Here is a 19514-nt window from a genome sequence, read left to right as displayed (position 1 = left end):
CTTACTGTTTCCCTTTTCGTTATATTAATATTATGATTTATTTTATTTTTATTTTTGTTTTTTTTGCTATGAGCATATAAAATATAACTATTCCTTTTAGCCCCGTCATTGAATTTAGGATTATACAATAGGAGTACTCTTTGATAATTTTCCTTTCTTCTTAAAAAATTATTATTATTCCTGTAATTACTGTTTAAAAAATAATAGGAGGGACTATTATTATTTCCATTTTTTAAAAGCACATTGTAATTTTTTTCATTTTTTAAATTTAAGCAGTCATAAAATATTCTCACATGACTAATATACAATATTAAAAATGTGTAAAAGAACATACTTATCTTTTTTTCATTGTGTAAACTTAGAAAATGCTGAAAAATCATTTTAACATATGTTACCAGGAGAAGCTTTAACAGCTACCCATAGTGTGCTGAACAAATATAATAAGCGATGTTTAAAAATGTGAAATGAATTAATAAGAAAAAGAAATATATATGTAAATATATATATATATATATATATATATATATTTATTTATTTATTTTATGATGTATTAATATGTATAATATATATATTATTTCCTTTACAGAGAAATAAATAAATATTATATATATATATATATAATATATATGTTAACCCAAATTAGCTAGCCAATTCATTTAAAAAAAAAAAAAAAAAAAAAAAAAGAGAACAATATCTTTGTGTTAATTTTTGTATACACGTATGATCTTATATAAACATTCACATTATTACACATAAACTACTAACAAATTAGGGGTCACATTTATATGTCATATAAAAAATATACATAATTAATATGATATATATATATATATATATATATATATATTTATTTATTTTATTATAGTTATATTGTAATTCTTATATGTTTTATGTACATAGTAATTTGATTAAATATATTATACAATACCTTTTATAATTTTAAAAAAAAAAAAAAAAAAAAAAAGTAAAAGAATTACATATTTTTTTCAATTGAATTTTAAATAAGGTAATAAATGGTTATAAAAATAAGTAAATGAAAAAATATAAATATTAATAAAAACAAATATAATTAAATATATATATATATATATATATATATATGTGATTTAAAAAATAATAATATATGAACACTAAATTAGTATAATATTAAACAATATATAAAAATTATTTTTCTAATACATGTAATAATCTATATATATATGTACATACATAAATATATGAACATTTTTATAAAGAGGTAACATTATATAAATAATAACTATATTAATTCTTAATAATAAAAAAAATTTTTTTCTCCATGTATTATTATATATATATATATATATATATATATGGGATACATTTTAACAAAGAAGAAATATATATATATTTTTTATTGCTTATTATTTTTTTCTATATAATCTATAGCATCTTGAACTGTATTAATTTTCAAAGCATCTTGATCAGAAATAGTAACATTAAACTTTTCTTCAAGTGCCATAATTAATTCAACGAGGTCTAAACTATCAGCCCCCAAATCCTACACATAAAAAAAATATATATATAAATAAATAAATAAAAATATATATATATATATATATATATATATATATATATAATATACCTAATTTATGTATATACATTTTTAATATTTATTAAATGTGTACACATACACACTTTTAAACATTCTTGTGTATCATTTTATTTTTTTGTACCTTGGTAAAATTTGAGTTCATTTGTATTTTGTCTTCTTCTACTGATAATTGCTTTGATATAATTTTTTTAATATCATCAAAAGTACTTTTTAAAGAGCTAGATGGGTTTTTATTTTTTATCAAATTGTAATCATTTTTTCTATTTAAAAAATTCACTTGGTTGCTTCTTTTCTTTTTTAATATTTGTAAGGACACTCCATCTTTTTGTGTATTTTTAAAAGCTAAAATGAAAAATAAAAATATGTAAATGATAATATAAGAATATAAAAAAAAAAAAAATTTAAGAATATGAAAAAAAAAAAATATATATATATATATGTATAACTATTAAAATTTATGTGTCATAATTTTTATCTTGAAAAAAAAAAAAATTATGTTACACCAAAATATTGCAGGCTTTTAAAAATTCATATACATAAAAATACCGTTAACATAATATAGAAAAATTATACAAAGTAATAAGATCTTCATTCTAATAAAATATGTTTCTATTTTTATTATTTTTTTTTAATGTTATTATATATGTACTTTTAAAGTGTACTTATATATATTAATTGTATTTATATGTTTGTATTTTTTCTTTTATTTTTCTGTTATGGACGTGGATATATACTTCAAACAATAAAAAAAAAATATATAATATTCTTTTACAATGTTATATTTGACAAGGGGAAAAAAAAAAGTACACAAACATAGGATAATACGACAAACATTATATATATATATATATATATATATATATATATATATATATAACAAAAAAGAAGATACCTGTTTTTCAATATGATATTATAATATGTGTAAAATATAAAACAAAAACATATTGTTAAAAAAATGAAGAAATAGTATCCATATATTAATAATTATATATATATATATATATATTTTTTTTTTTTTTTTGGTAAAATTATTTCATATTTGAGCTAACAAAAAAATATAAATGTATAAAAGAAATTAGAAGAAGAAAAAAAAAAAAAAAAGCTATATATAATATTTCTCCCCTATCGTTATGGTTTTTTATTTTTTTTATTTTTTTTTTTTTTCTTTTGTCAATTATTGATATATAAATATATACTTATATATATATATATATGCATATGTATTTATGAGAGTGCTAAATATAAATATATATACATATATATATTATATATTTGAATATTTCAGTATATTTATGAGATGATGGTTTTTATTAAAAACTATATTTGAATATTATATAAATATTATAAATTCGTATAATTTTGTTAAATGTTTATATATCTCATTTAAAAAAAAAAAAAAGGAAGCTATAAAATATAATATGGTAAAGTCACATTATGGTTGATATAAATCATTTAATTTGTTCTTTTTTTTGATTTTTTAAAAATGTGTATATATTTTATATTAATAATTTTAAAAATTACAATTATATATTTGATGGAGAATTCATTATAAGTTTTTTTCACGTGTAACTTTATTTTGTTAAGTATTTTATTTCCCTTTATTCCCCCATAATGTGTGTATATATTTCTTTAATTAATTTGTTTATTATATTTTTTATTTATTTTTTTACTACCTTATCGATTCGAATTTTTTTTATAACACATATATTATATTTTATTAACATAAATTTTGTCATAAAGGAAAATTAAAATATTACATATATATATATATATATATGTGTTATAATTATTTTAGAACTATATATCGTATAATAATATTAATATAATATATATATATTTTTTTTTCAAAGAATTTGTGAAAAAAGGAAAAATTCCATATAATATATAAAAATATAATGCATATGTAATTATATGTATACACATAAAAATAATTATGCATATATAATTATACGAATATTTAATTTTTTTGAAGGTCAAATATAATTTAAAAGAATAAAACTTTTTTCTTTTCTTCTTTTAAAAAAAATGAAAATATGCACTTTTTTATATAATCTTTAATTCTTTAATATTTCTATCATTCATAACTTTTTTTTTCCTTTAGATGTCTTAAACTTAATTTCCCTTTCATTTTAAAGAGAAAAAAAAAAAAAAAAAATATATATATATAATATAATATATTTAAATATAATATATTTTTAATATATATACCTTTATGGTTATTTACTTATATCTTATGAATATTTGTTCTTTATATATTTTTATATAACTCATAAAAAAAAAAAAAAAAAAAAAAAAAGAGGAATAAAACATAACTGCATACATAATTATTTTTTTTTTTTTTTACATATTCTTTTAATTATTTATATTAAATATATATATATATATATATTTTTTTTTTTTTTTTTGATGTACTTATTTAATAAGATATTGTCCATAATAGTACATGACATATATATATATATATATAATGAAAGAAAAGAAAATAATAAGTGACGTAAAAATATAGAAAAGGGACTTTATTAAAAAATAAAAAATAAAAACTATATATGTTACATAAACATTTATATGAATACAAATATAAAATATAAATTATATATATATATTTATATTTATTTATTTATATATGAACATAATGTTTTGAAAGAGAACTTTTTTCTTTTTTTTTTAATTCTTCAATTTCATACACATATAATATATATATAAATAAATTATTTTAAAAGCCGAAAAGGGAAGAGAAGGAATAAGAATAAGAAAAAGAAAAAAATTTAAGTTCAAAAACGGCACATAAAATACAGAGAAAGAAACTATATTTTTTTCTAAAATAAAAAGTGTAAACTAATAAATAAATAAATATAAATATAAATAAATAAATATATATATATATATATATAAAGAAATGAAGCCAATGAATTAAATAATATATCAAAATCATAAAAAATAAAAAATATGCCAAGAATATTTTTAAACATATGAATAAAAAAAATGTCAACATATTTTGAATAATTTTAAAATATATCACATATATATTATATATATATATATATATATATTATATAGATAGATAGATAAAGTAAAAAAAAAAAAAAAAAAAAAAAAAAAAAAAAAAAAAAAGCAGTTTCAAAGAATTGAACAAATTAAAACTTCATAAAAAATGTCGAACAATTTTAAAAGGAAAAATAACGTAGAGAATACAAAAATATGAGAAAATGACAAAGAACTGAAAAAAAAATAAAGAAGAAAAAAAAAATAAAGAAGAAAAAAAATATAAAGAAGAAAAAAAAAAATAAAGAAGAAAAAAAAAAAAGAGGAAAAAAGAAATAGTGAAGCAGTTGAATAAACAAACAAAAAAATAAAAATAACAAAGTTGAAAGAATTATTTGAAGAAAGGTTTAAATTGTAAGAAGGATAAAAAAAAAAATATATATATATATAAAAGAAAAAAAGGTAAAATTTTACTTTTTTTTTTTTTTTTTTTTTTTTTTTTTGTGTTGTATAATAATATATACCTTTATATATAATATATATATTATTTACTGCTTTATTGTTATGTTTTATTTTTTTATGGTAATAATAATTTTGAATAGTCTTTAATTCATAGAAGTAGAGACGAATATATATATATATATATATATATATATAAATATTTAAATATTTATATATTTTCTTAAAAATTTATGAATTCATATTTATTTGTTAATATATATCTATACCAATGTGAATAACATAATACCGTTTCGTTCATACCTACATATTATATGTATGTATATATTTATTTATTTATTTATTTGTTTATTTTTTCATTTATTATTAATTTTTCTTTTTTTTTTTTTTGTTGTTGTTTGTTGTAACGTGTACAGATAAAAATAAAGGGATTTTTGTTATTATATATGTATACATATATATATATATATATATATATATATATATGTGTATAGATATAACATATGCATGTAAAATATAACCACTCCTCATCCTTATAAAATTCTTGCATACATATATATCGTTTGCTTTTTATTTTTACAAAGGGTGTTTTGTGTTATTTTATACATACACCCTTATAATTGTGTGCGTTTTTATATTTTATGAAATGTTAATAAAACAAGAACCAAAGGAAGTGGAAAAAAAAGAAGAGAAAGAAAAAAAAGGAGCGAAAGACAAAGGGAAAGATTTGTTCTCTTTAAATAAGAAGAGAGAGAGAAAAAAAAAAGAAAGCCAAAAGATAGATAGATATTTAATAAATTCATGTGATTCTAATAAAAGTAATTATTCATGTTGTTATTTAAATAATGAATGTTTTGTAAAAAATATAAGTATATGTAAAAAATGTATGTTTAGTTATTTTGAATTTAAAAATGTAACAAAGGTTATATATATGAGACATGGAGCTAGGACACCTAAAAAAAAAATTAAAAACATCTGGCCCTTTAAAGAGGGGAAAGGAGATTTAACTTTTTTAGGTTTTCAACAATCAATAAAAGTTGGTGAATACTTAAGAAAATATTATTACACATTCAATAAATTAAATAAAAAATATAACAAAAGGGAAAGGGGTCTAAGGATTAACAATAAAGAAAAGGGTTATATAAAAAAAAATAAATGTGATGTAAAAAAATGCAAAACATTATATAAAAATAAATATAATAATAATAATAATAATAATAATAATAATTATGTAATAAATGAAAAATATAATGGATCAAATAAAAACGATTATGTAAAGAATAACACATATGATAACAAAGGTTATTCATATTTATATGACTTATCTACCTCTTTTAATGAACTTGAAAATAGGAAGAGGAAATTACATAAATTCCCTTACCTCAGAGATTTTATATATTATGAAAAGTACTTTTTAAAAATCAATAAAAGATCTAATAAACATCAAAGAAAAGTATTTATTAAAATTAAAAGAAGAAGGAGAAACAATATTTTGAAAATTTGGATACATCAACATTTGATTAATAAAATGAAAAAAATAAAAAATAAAAACATGAATAATTATAATAAATGTTATATAAAATTTTCAAGCATTCGTAAAAGAGGTTATCATAAAATGGAAAATATAGAATGTAATAATAAAAATAATGATGATGATAATAATGATGATAATAATAATAATAATAATGATGATAATAATAATAATAATAATGATGATAATAATAATGATGATAATAATAATGATAATAATAATAATAATGATGATAATAATAATAATAACAATGATGATGATAATAATTATTATTATTATAATTATAATAATGATGAAACCCCATTTAATAACAAATCATTCAATTATGCAGATATGTTAAAATATACAAAATATTATTACAAAAACATTTTAAAAGATAAAAAAAATATTTACACAAATAATAAAAAGAAAGAATTATTTTTTCCACTAATGGAACATTTGTATATGTATAAAAAAAAACTTTTGATTAATAAAATGAAAGAAAAAAATATAAAAAAAAAAAAAAAAAAATACGATAAAATTATTAAGTTAATAAATAAATATTTATGTATTAAAACAACAAATAGTGAACGTTGCAAATTAACGGCATATGGTATTATTTGTGGTATATTAGGAATAAGTGAATATATTTATTTTTTCTTTTTTATATTATTTTTTAAAAGTAATTATGATAAGACAAATGATAATAATATAGATACTTATACCAAAAGAAAAGAAAAAAAAAAGTGCTTGAATAAGAGGTCCAAATGTTTTCAAAATTGGATTCTTAATAGGGATATTACTAGTGGGCAATATAATTGTATAGATAAAAATACCGCACCTGTTAAAAATTATATTATTGGTGAAAATTTATGTGGCGAAAATGGATGTGGTAAAAATGGATGTGGTGATATATTACGTGGTGATATATTATGTGGTGATATATTACGTGGTGATAATAACTCCATTCCCTTATTTAGAAGTAACAGAATATTTTGTAAACAAAGTAAGATTACCTTTTGTGATGAGTTATATATATATTTTAATAAGATTTTAAAAAGATTACAAAGTCTTGATGATATGTACAAAATTAATCATGAAGTTAAAATGTTTGGTAACGATAAGGATGTGTTGAACAATTCTTATAAGAAATGTTATGATAAAAATGATTATGGATCATATCCGAGTTATAATAAATATTCGAATGATTATAAAAGTCATTATGTTATAAAAAAAATGAAAAATGTAAAATCTGTACAATGTAGTAATGAATCAATTATTTTAAAAGAAAGGCAAGAAAATGAAAAAAAAAAAAAAAAAAAAAAAAAAAAAATGGAAAATACTTTTATTAATAATAACAATTTAATGTACAATATAAATGTTTTCTTTGATTTAATAATAAACGAGAGAGGAAATTTCCAATTTTTTTATAATAATATAAAAAAAAAAAGACAAAAAAATGAAAAAGGATTAGAAGAATGGAATGTGTATAATATCTTTCAATTATATATGAAATATATATTGAATGAATTTTCAAAATTTTTTAAATTATTTAAATTTTTAAATAAAAATGTTGAAAATATTGATAATACATTTAACAGTATAACTAATATATATAATAAATATTATATAAATATGGTTGTACATAGAAAAGATTGTTTTGAAAAAAAGCAAATACATTCAAAAGAACATATGATGAAAAAAATACATTTGAGAGATAAATTTATAGAATATGAAAAGGAGAACGAAATAATAGACAACTGTAACAACATTAATATGGATAATAAAAAAAAGGAAATAAATAACAATTACAATAATATGATTGATAATAATAATATAGAAATAGACATGTCCAATAATTTTATTTTTACATATTATTATATATTTTATCTTTTAAATTATATGGATACATATATACAATTTCTTTTTTATTATTTAAAAAATACATATATCCTTTTTTCCGTAGTAAAAGTAGCAGAAAGAAATTCTCTTATGCTGAAAACTCTTAAGACGAAAAATCATTATATTAAGAAGCTAAGAAATCATATTATTCATAATTCAGATGTTTATAAAATATTAAATAATTATTATAAGGACGAAATATTTATTGTTTATGATATAACTAAATGGACAGAAAATTGTATGAATACTACAGATATATTATATAATGATGTAAAAAAAAATACCAAAATAGATGATTTAGAAAATATAGACATACCTATAATAACAAACGATAAAGAAGAATATCATGTAAATAATAGTATTATAAGTGTATTGAAAAAACATAATTCTTCAGTTTATAAATTAAAAAAAAAATTAAAAAATTCAATAATTCTAAAAGATCTAAAAAAATTAAATTGTAATTTTATAAATAAAAATTATATACATAATACAAATTATGATAAACATAATAAAATATATCAAGATAAAATCAAAAATTGGACATATCATCCTTTTCATAATAAAAAAAAAAATGTTAAAATTATTAAAAAGTTTATAAGTGCTTATGATGCATATATATATCATGGTGTTAATTTAAATCTTAATTTTAATCGAGCATATGAAAAGTTATCCCAACATCCTCCTTCAAGTATTGATTTAATAAAAAAGGAGTATGGACAAAATAATTATATTATTAATGGTGAGATAAAAAAATATGAAGAACAAAACAATTTCATTATAAAACGTCCTAATATAAATATTTCAGGTAAAAATTTGTCTTGTCATAATAAAACAAATTCTTCTAATACACTTCAAGGAAATGATAGGGAGGCAAATATTTTAGACGCAGATGAACGCGATAGATTAAAAAGAAATAAAAATATACAAAATAGAGCGAAAGTACAAAATGGTATGACCATAAATAATAATTCAAAAAAATATAGAAATAATCAAACGGAATATTATAAAAAAAAGGAAAAAAAAAAAAAATATGACCAAAAAAATGATCAAACTAATGAACAAAAATGTGCACAAAAAAATGACCAAACAAATGAACAAAAAAATGACCAAACTAATGACCAAACAAATGACCAAACAAATGACCAAACAAATGACCAAACAAATGACCAAACAAATGACAAAATAAAAAGGTTTTATAAAAATATATACACTTGTTACAAATTAATGTGTAAAAACGAATATAGTAATAAATATCTTTCCTGGTTATGTAGTGGTATGTCGTTAATAGATGTGGTTATTAACTTTATAATAAATGTTAGATTATATGAAAAATATAATAAAGAAAATAAAACTACTAAATGTTTTATTCCACGAATTATTTTGTATTTAACACATCAATCATCAATATTGTCATTTCAATCGTGTGTAGGTATACGAAAAAAAGATATGAAAATACCTCCTTTTGCTAGCTTTATATCTTTAGAATTAATTCATATTAAAAAAAAAAAAATTAAAAATTTAAGTAACAAATTATGTAATGTTTCCAATAATGAAAAATCTTATTGTTATAGTAATAAATATAATATTATGAAAGGCGAAAAAAAAAAACACGCATCATCACGCAGTGTTCATGTTAATCAAACGGATAGAACGGATGTTCTAAGTTTTATTTATCATAATAATACAGCAAATATTTTCTGTTGTAAAGATGATTGTGTTTGGAAGGTAAGGGAAACGGAAAATGAGAAAAAGTTTGAAAAATGTCGAAAAAACAAAAAATTTATGAATGAGGAAAATGAAAATGTAATAAAAGATGATGAAAAAAATATATATAATATATTAAAAAGAAATATAAACGAGAATATAGATAAGAAAAAAAGTATTAATATAAATACATGTATATATAATGACATACCTACGAATGTGAATAATAAAAAATATGAAAGTTATTTACCCAAATGTTTAAATAAAATTCATGATTTTAAAAATTTATTTTATTTATTATGTTATAAAAATAATAACATCCAAGATCTGATACAGTTGTATGATATATGCTTAAATAATAATTATACACATATAAAAAAAAATATGCAATTAAAAGAAGGTAAGAAACATGGAAAGAGAAATTTCTATGGATATTTTGTTAAATTTACATTTAATAATTCTGTACCTTTAAAATTAAAAAAAAATAAATTAATAAAAAAATATAACATGGGGAATAAAAAAGATAAAGAAGAAGATAATAATTATCATAATGATAAAAATAATTATAGTGATAATATTTTTTATGATAATCATGATACCAATAATAATAATAATAATAATAATAATAATAATAATAATAGTAATAATAATAATAATAATAATATATGTCTTAAGAATAATAAAAATAATATAATGCATGAAGATATCAATGCAAATAAAAGAGAAAGCTTAAAAAAAAAAAAAAAAAAAAAAAAAAAAAATTGTATACAAAAAAATAATAATATTTGTGAAAGGAAAAAATCCAATATTCATAATAATAGTTCAAAGTACATTTTTAATACTGTGAGATTCTTTAAAATGAAAGATATTGCTAAAATAAATACAAATAAAAAGTGTGATGAAAATAGCATATCATGTATAAATAACATGAGAGAAAAAAGAAATATTTTTAAAAACTTAAATAGAAATATTTTAAATTTTAATAATAGTAATAATGACAAATATATGAATTATATATATAATAGTACTAATGTAACATATGGTAAAAATTATAAAAGAATTAATAAAAAAGACGTTCACATCAATAATATATTATTACATACATATAAGCAACATAAAAAAAAAAAAAGTACTATTATATCAAGTGATAATAATAATAATAATAATAATAATGCTGAAGATGATATATCGTCAAGAAAATTAAAATTCAAGGATATAAAAGGAAATACGAAACAAAAATATATAAATGATCATAATAATATTAATAGTTATGATAATAATATTAATAATGGTCTTATTAATGAACACAAAAATGTCCTTCACAATGAATGTAAAAATAAAAATAATCAAATTATAGGATATAGTATTAAATATGATAAAAATGTTGTTTCAGAAAATAGTTGTTCAGATGTTATTACTTCATTAAAAGATAAGAAAATAAAAAAAAGAAAAAAAAAATTACAAAAAAAAAATTATGAAAATGAAAATATCGTTTGTTTAGATTGTTTAATTTCTTATTTAAAAAAGATGTTAAGAATTTATGGAAATCCAGAAATATTATAACGTCCAAATAATTATTTATAAATATAATATATATATATATATATATATATATATATATATATTTAAATTTTATTTTGCAAAATGTGCATGTTGTGTATTATGTGACACTTTTTTAATTTAATAGAAAAATCTTCACATATATTTTTTTAACTTTTAAAAGTGTTCAAATTATTAGTTACGCAAAAAAAAAAAAATAAAATAAAAAAAAATAAAAATAAAAAGGTAAAAATATAAATATATACATATACATATATATATATATATATATATATATATATATATATATATATATATTTATTTATTTATTTATTTTATATAACGAAAAAAATTTCATTCAATTTTTATTTCCCATATAATAATATGTCAACGTCAAAACAATGTACATTTATTTCATTCCATATATGAACATAGGGTGAATGTTTCCTTATACAGGATACAACAAATTTAGAAATATCAGCATGTGTGGAAGACGAATATGTTATGTTGTGCTTAGAAAAATAATTGGACTGTATTATATAATAATAAAATATACGTAATGTTTGTAATCGTATGGATAATATATTAAGAGGTGATGATGAAATATATAATAATATGATTATAAGAATAATATTACGTTTATCAAGTGAATTCATTGAATTTATTTTATTATGTGATTTTAAATATTCATCTAGGAAATATAATAATTTTTTATATATTACATATTGATCTTTTTTTTCAAAATAATCATATATAGATATAAAATTTAAAATATATGATGATATATTTGGAATGTATATACAATTATGTATTGGTATTTTTAAAAAATGAGTATATAAAAGGTTATAATTATTTTGTTTTTTTTTTTCTTCTTTCTGTATTTTATTTATTTTATTTTTTTTAAAAAAAAAAGTTTTAAATAATAAATCAGCTTCTTTTATATAATCCAGAAATGTAAGAGAATTAAGAAACTTTATTTGATATTCTAATTTTACTTTATTATTATGAAAAAATATATCCATAATATATTTCTGACTTAATTTATACATAATATCTTCATTTCTTATTTTTACATTTTTTAATGACACAAATATATCTATAATATTCATACTTGATAATTTTATTTCATGAGGACTTTTGTTTTTTATTTCTTTTATATATAAAGTTGGAAGCAAAATATTTAATTTTTTTAATAACTCCATTTTTATATAAGTATCAATATAATAATTATATGATGTTATATCTTTTGAGGCACCGGTTAACAACAAATTGGAACCTATGTTACCTTGATTTGTTTTATCTTTTGCAACCATCTCTTCTTTCTTTAGTTCAATATTTAAATGTATTTGATCTAATGGGTATAATGAAAATATTTTTGAATAATAATAACCATTTTTATATTTTTTTAAAACTTTTATATCTTTATGATCTCCTTTAAAATTTTCCTCATCTAATATATTTATATCTTCATAATGATTTATTAATTTTTCCTTATTTTTTTGATTATTGTGCTCTATTATTTTTTTCTCTTTAATAATTTTTTCATATTCCCTTTGTGTGTCCTTTTTTCTTATTATGTAAGATGATGTATAAGTATTATTATGAAGTGTATAATAAAAGGAAGCAATATTATTTATTAAAAGAACTAGAACATTTTTATTGAATTGATCATGTGTTAAAAATTTATGAAAATATGTTAACACAAAATTATGGAAATGTGGATAATAAAATAAGTAACATTTTATATATATATCTTTTTTCATATAAGTATGTAACACTTCTTTAAAAAAGGTAAAATTTTTAATATAATGTATATGGGATAATATAATTTGTTCTGATAATTTTATTATATCATTTAATATATTATATTTATCATAATTATCATATTTATTACACTTACCATATTTATCACATTTCATATTATAATAATATGTTGATCCTATATTATATTTTTTTATAGAATTATTCAATATGTTCTCTTTATCAATATCTAATGATGTATCTTGTTTATATGTTATGTATGGAGTATCTTCAAAAATTCTTTTCATAATAAAAAATACATATTTTATATTAATACAAGATCCACATTTTTTCATATATTCATAGTACATTTTATACACTTCATGTTCAAAATTTTGAGCTTTCAATAATGCAGAAATAATATAATAGAAATTGTCTTCTGTTAAAACATTTTGTTTATATTTTATCATGTTATCTAAAATATTCCATATTTTTTCTATTTCTTCTTTATTAATTTTTTTGTTATATGAAAGTATATTGTCATAAACCAAAAAATAAATATTTATAGAATATTTTTTGAAATCATGAATATTAAAAGGGAATTTAGTACATTTAGATGATGTATACATATTATCTACATTTATGCTTTGTTCATTTTTGTTGTTATCAATTTTAATAATATCATTTTCATTATTTATTGTTTTGTCCTTTTTATTCTCTTCTAATATTTTATTATATTGTATTAAAGAAGAAGAAAGATTCCAATGTGTATATTTTTTCTTTCCTACTTTTTGAAAAGAAGAAAAAAAAAGATTGTCCATTATTTTATTCATATACCTTTCTAATATTTCATCATATAAATCATCATTTAATAGAACATTATTTTTTTTTTTTTCTTCATATATATTTTCATGAGTATTTAAGATTATATGCGATGTATTATGATAACAGCAGGATGGTGTTACAGCTTGGTTTTTTGTTTGGTAAGTAATATTAGTTTGATAATTATGAATCATTTGGTATATATTCTTTGTATTTCCATCTTCTAATATATCTTCTTTTACTTGTTTTATTTCTTTTATTTGTTTTAAATGATTTGGGATATTTTTAAATTTTTCATTTATATTATTTATTTTTCTTTCTTTAAGTTTCTTCACTATGTTCAGGTACATAATAATCTCCGTTTCATTAATAAACAAAGTTAGATCATTCTTTTTACTTAAGTATTGTAGACACTTATATAAAAATGGAGAATGTAAAAACTTTTGATAATAATATATATATATATTAATTAATATTAATATATGATGATTGGACAAGTTTTCATCATAAAAATTATGGTTTGTTGACAAAAACATTTTCTCACAAAATTTCAAACATTTTAATATATCTTGTTGTAAAAATATATTTATTGTATGATCATAAGAAAGGCATATTTTATTTATCTTATCTAAATAATGAATAATAGTTATTAATTTATTAAGTGGTATATATGTATCTTTTTTAAATGGATTATCAAAAATGGTATTACATATATTTGATGATAAAAATATCATGTTTGTATTAATTAATTCATACATATTGTTATAATTTGAAGATATCATATGATCCGTTTTTATATTATTATATAATGTTATTAATTCTTTTTTAAATTTATCAAAAAATAAATTATTATCTTCAAATATTTTCGAATATATATATATTTGATGATATATTCCTTTTATTAAATTAATCATCATATTTATATTCAAACCATTAAAATATACATATATACGTTTATAAGAATTAATTAAAAAAAAAATAATAAGAGAACATATTTCTTCATAATTTCTCAACTGGTCTAATAATATTGATAAATTAACATAAATAGAAACAAAACTATTCAATTCATTTTGTGTAATTATTACTAGTTCATCGTAATATATTGATAAATAATCAAACATATATTTTAAAAACGTCTTTACACATTCTTCCGTGTTTATATTATAATTTTTGGATAATAATTTATTTATGTCTAATATTTTTATTATATTAATAATATGTGAATAATTCCATAAGTTTATACAATCATTTTTGGATGGAACAAAATTATGAGTGTACCTATTTTTAATATGTATATTATTGGAAACATGGATTGTGTGTGCCATATCTTTTTTCTTCTCTTCCGACAGTATGTCTAATTTTGGTTTACTAACATTATGAATATGTTGATTTGTTCTAATTATATTATGAATATTGTCATTTGTTCTAATTGCATTGTGAACATTTTGATTTGTTTCACTTATTTTATCAATATTGTGATTTGTTCTAATTATATTATGAACATTTTGATTTGTTTCACTTATTTTATCAATATTGTGATTTGTTCTAATTATATTATGAACATTTTGATTTGTTTCACTTATTTTATCAATATTGTGATTTGTTCTAATTATATTATGAACATTTTGATTTGTTTCACTTATTTTATCAATATTGTGATTTGTTCTAATTATATTATGAACATTTTGATTTGTTTCACTTATTTTATCAATATTGTGATTTGTTCTAATTATATTATGAACATTTTGATTTGTTTCACTTATTTTATCAATATTGTGATTTGTTCTAATTGCATTGTGAACATTTTGATTTGTTTCACTTATTTTATCAATATTGTGATTTGTTCTAATTATATTATGAACATTTTGATTTGCTCCACTTACATGCATACTTATAATACCATCCATGGCTACATCTTGTTGTATCACCTTTTGTTCCCCTTCGACTTTATGATCTATATTTTTGTTAAACATTTCATTGTGTTGCTTTATTAAAGAATACAAAATATCATAATTCGTTTTTTTTTTATATATGTTCAAAATAAGGTGCCCTTCTTTTATTTTTTTTTCTCGTTTGTCAAATATATTTAAGCTAGCTGAAAGGAATGATAGTGCTAAATTAAAGTTTATTTTAAGTTGTAATATTTTATTTGTTAAGAGGGAAATATTATACAATAATTTATCGTTAATAAAAGAAGGATGATTAGATAAAAAGACAACATATGTATTTAAATATTTAAAAGTTTCTTCATCAAAGCTTTTATATTTATAATAATTTGTTTGATACATTGTACAATGAAAATTATTTGTTATTTTTATATTTAAATCATTGTGATTTTTTTGATTAACATAATTAGGAAAATTTTCGTGACTTTCATTTTTATCCTTTCCTTCTTTTTTTGTATAAAACTTATTAAAGTTTTTAAAAAATGAAAAGAAGAATATATTGGTAACAAGTTCATGTGTGATATTATTACATTTATTTTTGTGTATATATATGGATATATTATGTAGAACTTGATGAGTATTTTTCAAGTTATAATTTTTTAAATGTAAATTAATGTTATAATGAATATAATCAAAAATATTCATAAAAGAATTGTCATAAATATTATTTCTTAAATTATGTATATAATATTTTCTTTTAATTAATAGAGTATAAAAATCCAAAAGAAGGACTTTATCTATATAAATATCTTTAATATTATTATTATTATTTTTTCCATTTATTATAGAAAGTATATTCAAAACTATATTATTTAACGTGATTTGTTTATTATTAAGTAATTTATTATGACAATACTTTTTATTATATAACTTTTTACTGTATAAAAGTAAATTTTCTATTTTATTCTTTGCATCATTTATATTAACAAAATCATCAATGTCAACATAAGAGTTTTTTTCTATATCATGATATATGGTGCAATTCTTTTGACATTGTATCTTTTTTATTTTATCATCATCAATTTTGTGATCATTATTATAAAATATATCATCTTTATTATTTATATTATCTATATCAACATTTTCTTTTGCTTCTACTTTTATAATATTCTCTTTTGTATGTATATAACTTTTATAGACGTGGTAATTCGTATATATCTCTTTAAGGGGACACGTGTCATATCCCCCATATATTATATTATGATTAGATATATTACATTTGATTAAAATATTTCTATAATGTTTTATTCTTTTATAAAAATGCATTAAATTTTTTTTTTTTTTTTTTTTTTTTTACAAATGGGTATATAACCTTAAGGTAACATTAAAGCAAAAATCATTTAAATAGGTATAGTTTTATATGCATAAAAATAAAATAAAATAAAATAAAAATAAAAATAAAATAAAAATAAAATAAAAATAAAAATTGTAGGTGGAATAAAAAAAAATAGTTGAATATATTTGAAAAAAGAGCTACTTTATCTCAATATTAAAAAAAAAAAAATATATATATATATATATATATATGTTCCTAAATAATATGAAATAAATAAATGTAATGAAAACACATAAAATTATTATATATAATAAATATTTCAACAATATATTATATATATATATATATTTTTTTTTTTGTATGAATATCCGTTTAACGTATAAGAACAATCAAAATAAAGCGTATGTAGAGATAAGCATATTTATTATATATGGGCAAAAAAAAAAAAAAAAAAAATATATATATATATATATATATATATATATTTATACGCATGATTTTATAATATATAAATAAATAAATATTTTAAAAAATTTTATATTTTTATAGGAAAGGCATAGAAAAAAGAAATTATTTATTTTCTACTTAATTTATTATATTTCTCATGGGTTTAATTTTTTGTGACATTTGGATATAGATAAAAAAAAAAAAAATATAAATAAATATAATATAATATAATATTATATGTATAATTTAAAGAATAATTTTTTTTTTTTTTGTATATAATATTAAAAAATAAATGTTATTTTGTTGAAAGTAAATATATACATTTAAATAAATAAATATATCTATATATATCTATATATATAATAAAAAATAAAATAGAATTAGTTACTTTTAAGTGTCCCATTTTTTATTTTTTATTATTTTTTATTATTTTATTATTATTTATTATTTATTTTATTTTATTTTTTTAATTTTTTTCTTTAATTTGTGCATTATATTTAAAATTTTGTTGAACCCCAAATGAGTAATGCTGAGGAAGAAACGGTGAAGAAGAAAAAAAAGTATCGTAAAGATAAACCATGGGATAATGAAAACATTGATCATTGGAAAGTTGAGAAGTTTACACAAGAAGATAACAAACATCATTTTTTAGAAGAGTCAAGTTTTAAAGTATTATTTCCAAAATATCGTGAGAAATATTTACAACAATTTAGTAGTGATATAAAAAATGTATTAAATAAGCATTTTATAAAATTTGAAATTGATTTAATTGAAGGTTATATGTGTGTGAAAACTACCAAGAAAACATTTGATCCATATATTATAATAAAATCTAGAGATATGATATCTTTATTATCACGAAGCGTCCCCTTTGTACATGCGAAACGTGTTTTAGAAGATGAAACATATTGTGATATCATAAAAATAAGTGGTTATGTTCGTAATAAAAATAAATTTATTAAAAGAAGACAAAGGTTATTAGGAAGTAATGCAACGACATTAAAAGCACTAGAAATTCTAACAAATTGTTATATATGTATTCATGGGAAAACTGTTAGTGTTATAGGTCATTTTAAATCACTAAAAGTTGTTAGAAGAATTATTATTGATTGTATGAAAAATATACATCCGGTATATCATATTAAAGAACTTATTGCAAAAAGAGAATTAGAAAAAAATGAAGAATTCAAAAATGAAAATTGGGAAAAATTTTTACCAAATTTTAAAAAAAGAAATGTCCAAAGAAAAAAAATTAAAGAAAAATTAGATAAAAAGAAAAAGAAAAATAAATCTGTCTTCCCACCAGATCAGTTGCCTCGTAAAATTGATATACAAATGGAAACAGGAGAATACTTTTTGAATAATCAAAAAAACAAAAAAAAAGATAAAACTCAAGATAAACAACAAAAAGGAAACGACTAATTTGTGTGCACGTTGTGTGACACACATTTAAATGTGCTTAAAATATATAGATACATAATATAATTTAAGAAAATTAAAAAAAAGTTATTTAAAATTTTAAAAAATTATAAATATAAATATAAATATATATATATTATATATTGTGTTATTTGTATATTTTTATATTTTTATATTTGTATATTTTTATATTTT

At 17.6% G+C, this 19514-nt stretch overlaps 5 protein-coding genes across 5 annotated transcripts in view; 2 read left to right on the top strand and 3 right to left on the bottom strand.

The window, feature by feature from the left end:
- Nucleotides 1-380, bottom strand: part of PF3D7_0208600 (ribosome-recycling factor) — a gene marked incomplete at both ends in the record, with an annotated part of 1497 nt that extends 1117 nt beyond the window's left edge. Inside the window, one exon of the mRNA XM_001349560.1 lies at nucleotides 1-380. This exon is cut by the window's left edge and continues 1117 nt beyond it. Within this exon, the coding sequence (XP_001349596.1) occupies nucleotides 1-380 (380 nt within the window).
- Nucleotides 381-1372: 992 nt separating this feature from the next.
- Nucleotides 1373-2165, bottom strand: PF3D7_0208500 (acyl carrier protein; the record flags this gene model as incomplete). The annotated part of the gene is made up of 3 exons (XM_001349559.1): nucleotides 1373-1519; nucleotides 1695-1915; nucleotides 2120-2165. The coding sequence occupies 3 exons, from the start codon at nucleotides 2163-2165 to the stop codon at nucleotides 1373-1375; spliced, it is 414 nt and encodes a 137-aa protein (XP_001349595.1).
- A 3495-nt stretch (nucleotides 2166-5660) lies between these two features.
- Nucleotides 5661-11693, top strand: PF3D7_0208400 (conserved Plasmodium protein, unknown function; the record flags this gene model as incomplete). Its single annotated transcript, XM_001349558.3, has 1 exon — nucleotides 5661-11693. The coding sequence occupies one exon, from the start codon at nucleotides 5661-5663 to the stop codon at nucleotides 11691-11693; it is 6033 nt and encodes a 2010-aa protein (XP_001349594.1).
- A 341-nt stretch (nucleotides 11694-12034) lies between these two features.
- Nucleotides 12035-17443, bottom strand: PF3D7_0208300 (conserved Plasmodium protein, unknown function; the record flags this gene model as incomplete). The annotated part of the gene is made up of 1 exon (XM_001349557.1): nucleotides 12035-17443. The coding sequence occupies one exon, from the start codon at nucleotides 17441-17443 to the stop codon at nucleotides 12035-12037; it is 5409 nt and encodes a 1802-aa protein (XP_001349593.1).
- Nucleotides 17444-18419: 976 nt separating this feature from the next.
- PF3D7_0208200 (KRR1 small subunit processome component, putative) lies at nucleotides 18420-19322 on the top strand (the record flags this gene model as incomplete). Its single annotated transcript, XM_001349556.1, has 1 exon — nucleotides 18420-19322. The coding sequence occupies one exon, from the start codon at nucleotides 18420-18422 to the stop codon at nucleotides 19320-19322; it is 903 nt and encodes a 300-aa protein (XP_001349592.1).
- Between the last annotated feature and the right edge of the window lie 192 nt (nucleotides 19323-19514).

This window comes from Plasmodium falciparum (assembly GCF_000002765.6).
Source record: "Plasmodium falciparum 3D7 genome assembly, chromosome: 2".
Lineage (NCBI taxonomy): Eukaryota > Apicomplexa > Aconoidasida > Haemosporida > Plasmodiidae > Plasmodium > Plasmodium falciparum.
Note: the sequence above shows the minus strand (reverse complement) of the source record. Positions and strands in the feature narration are given on the sequence as shown.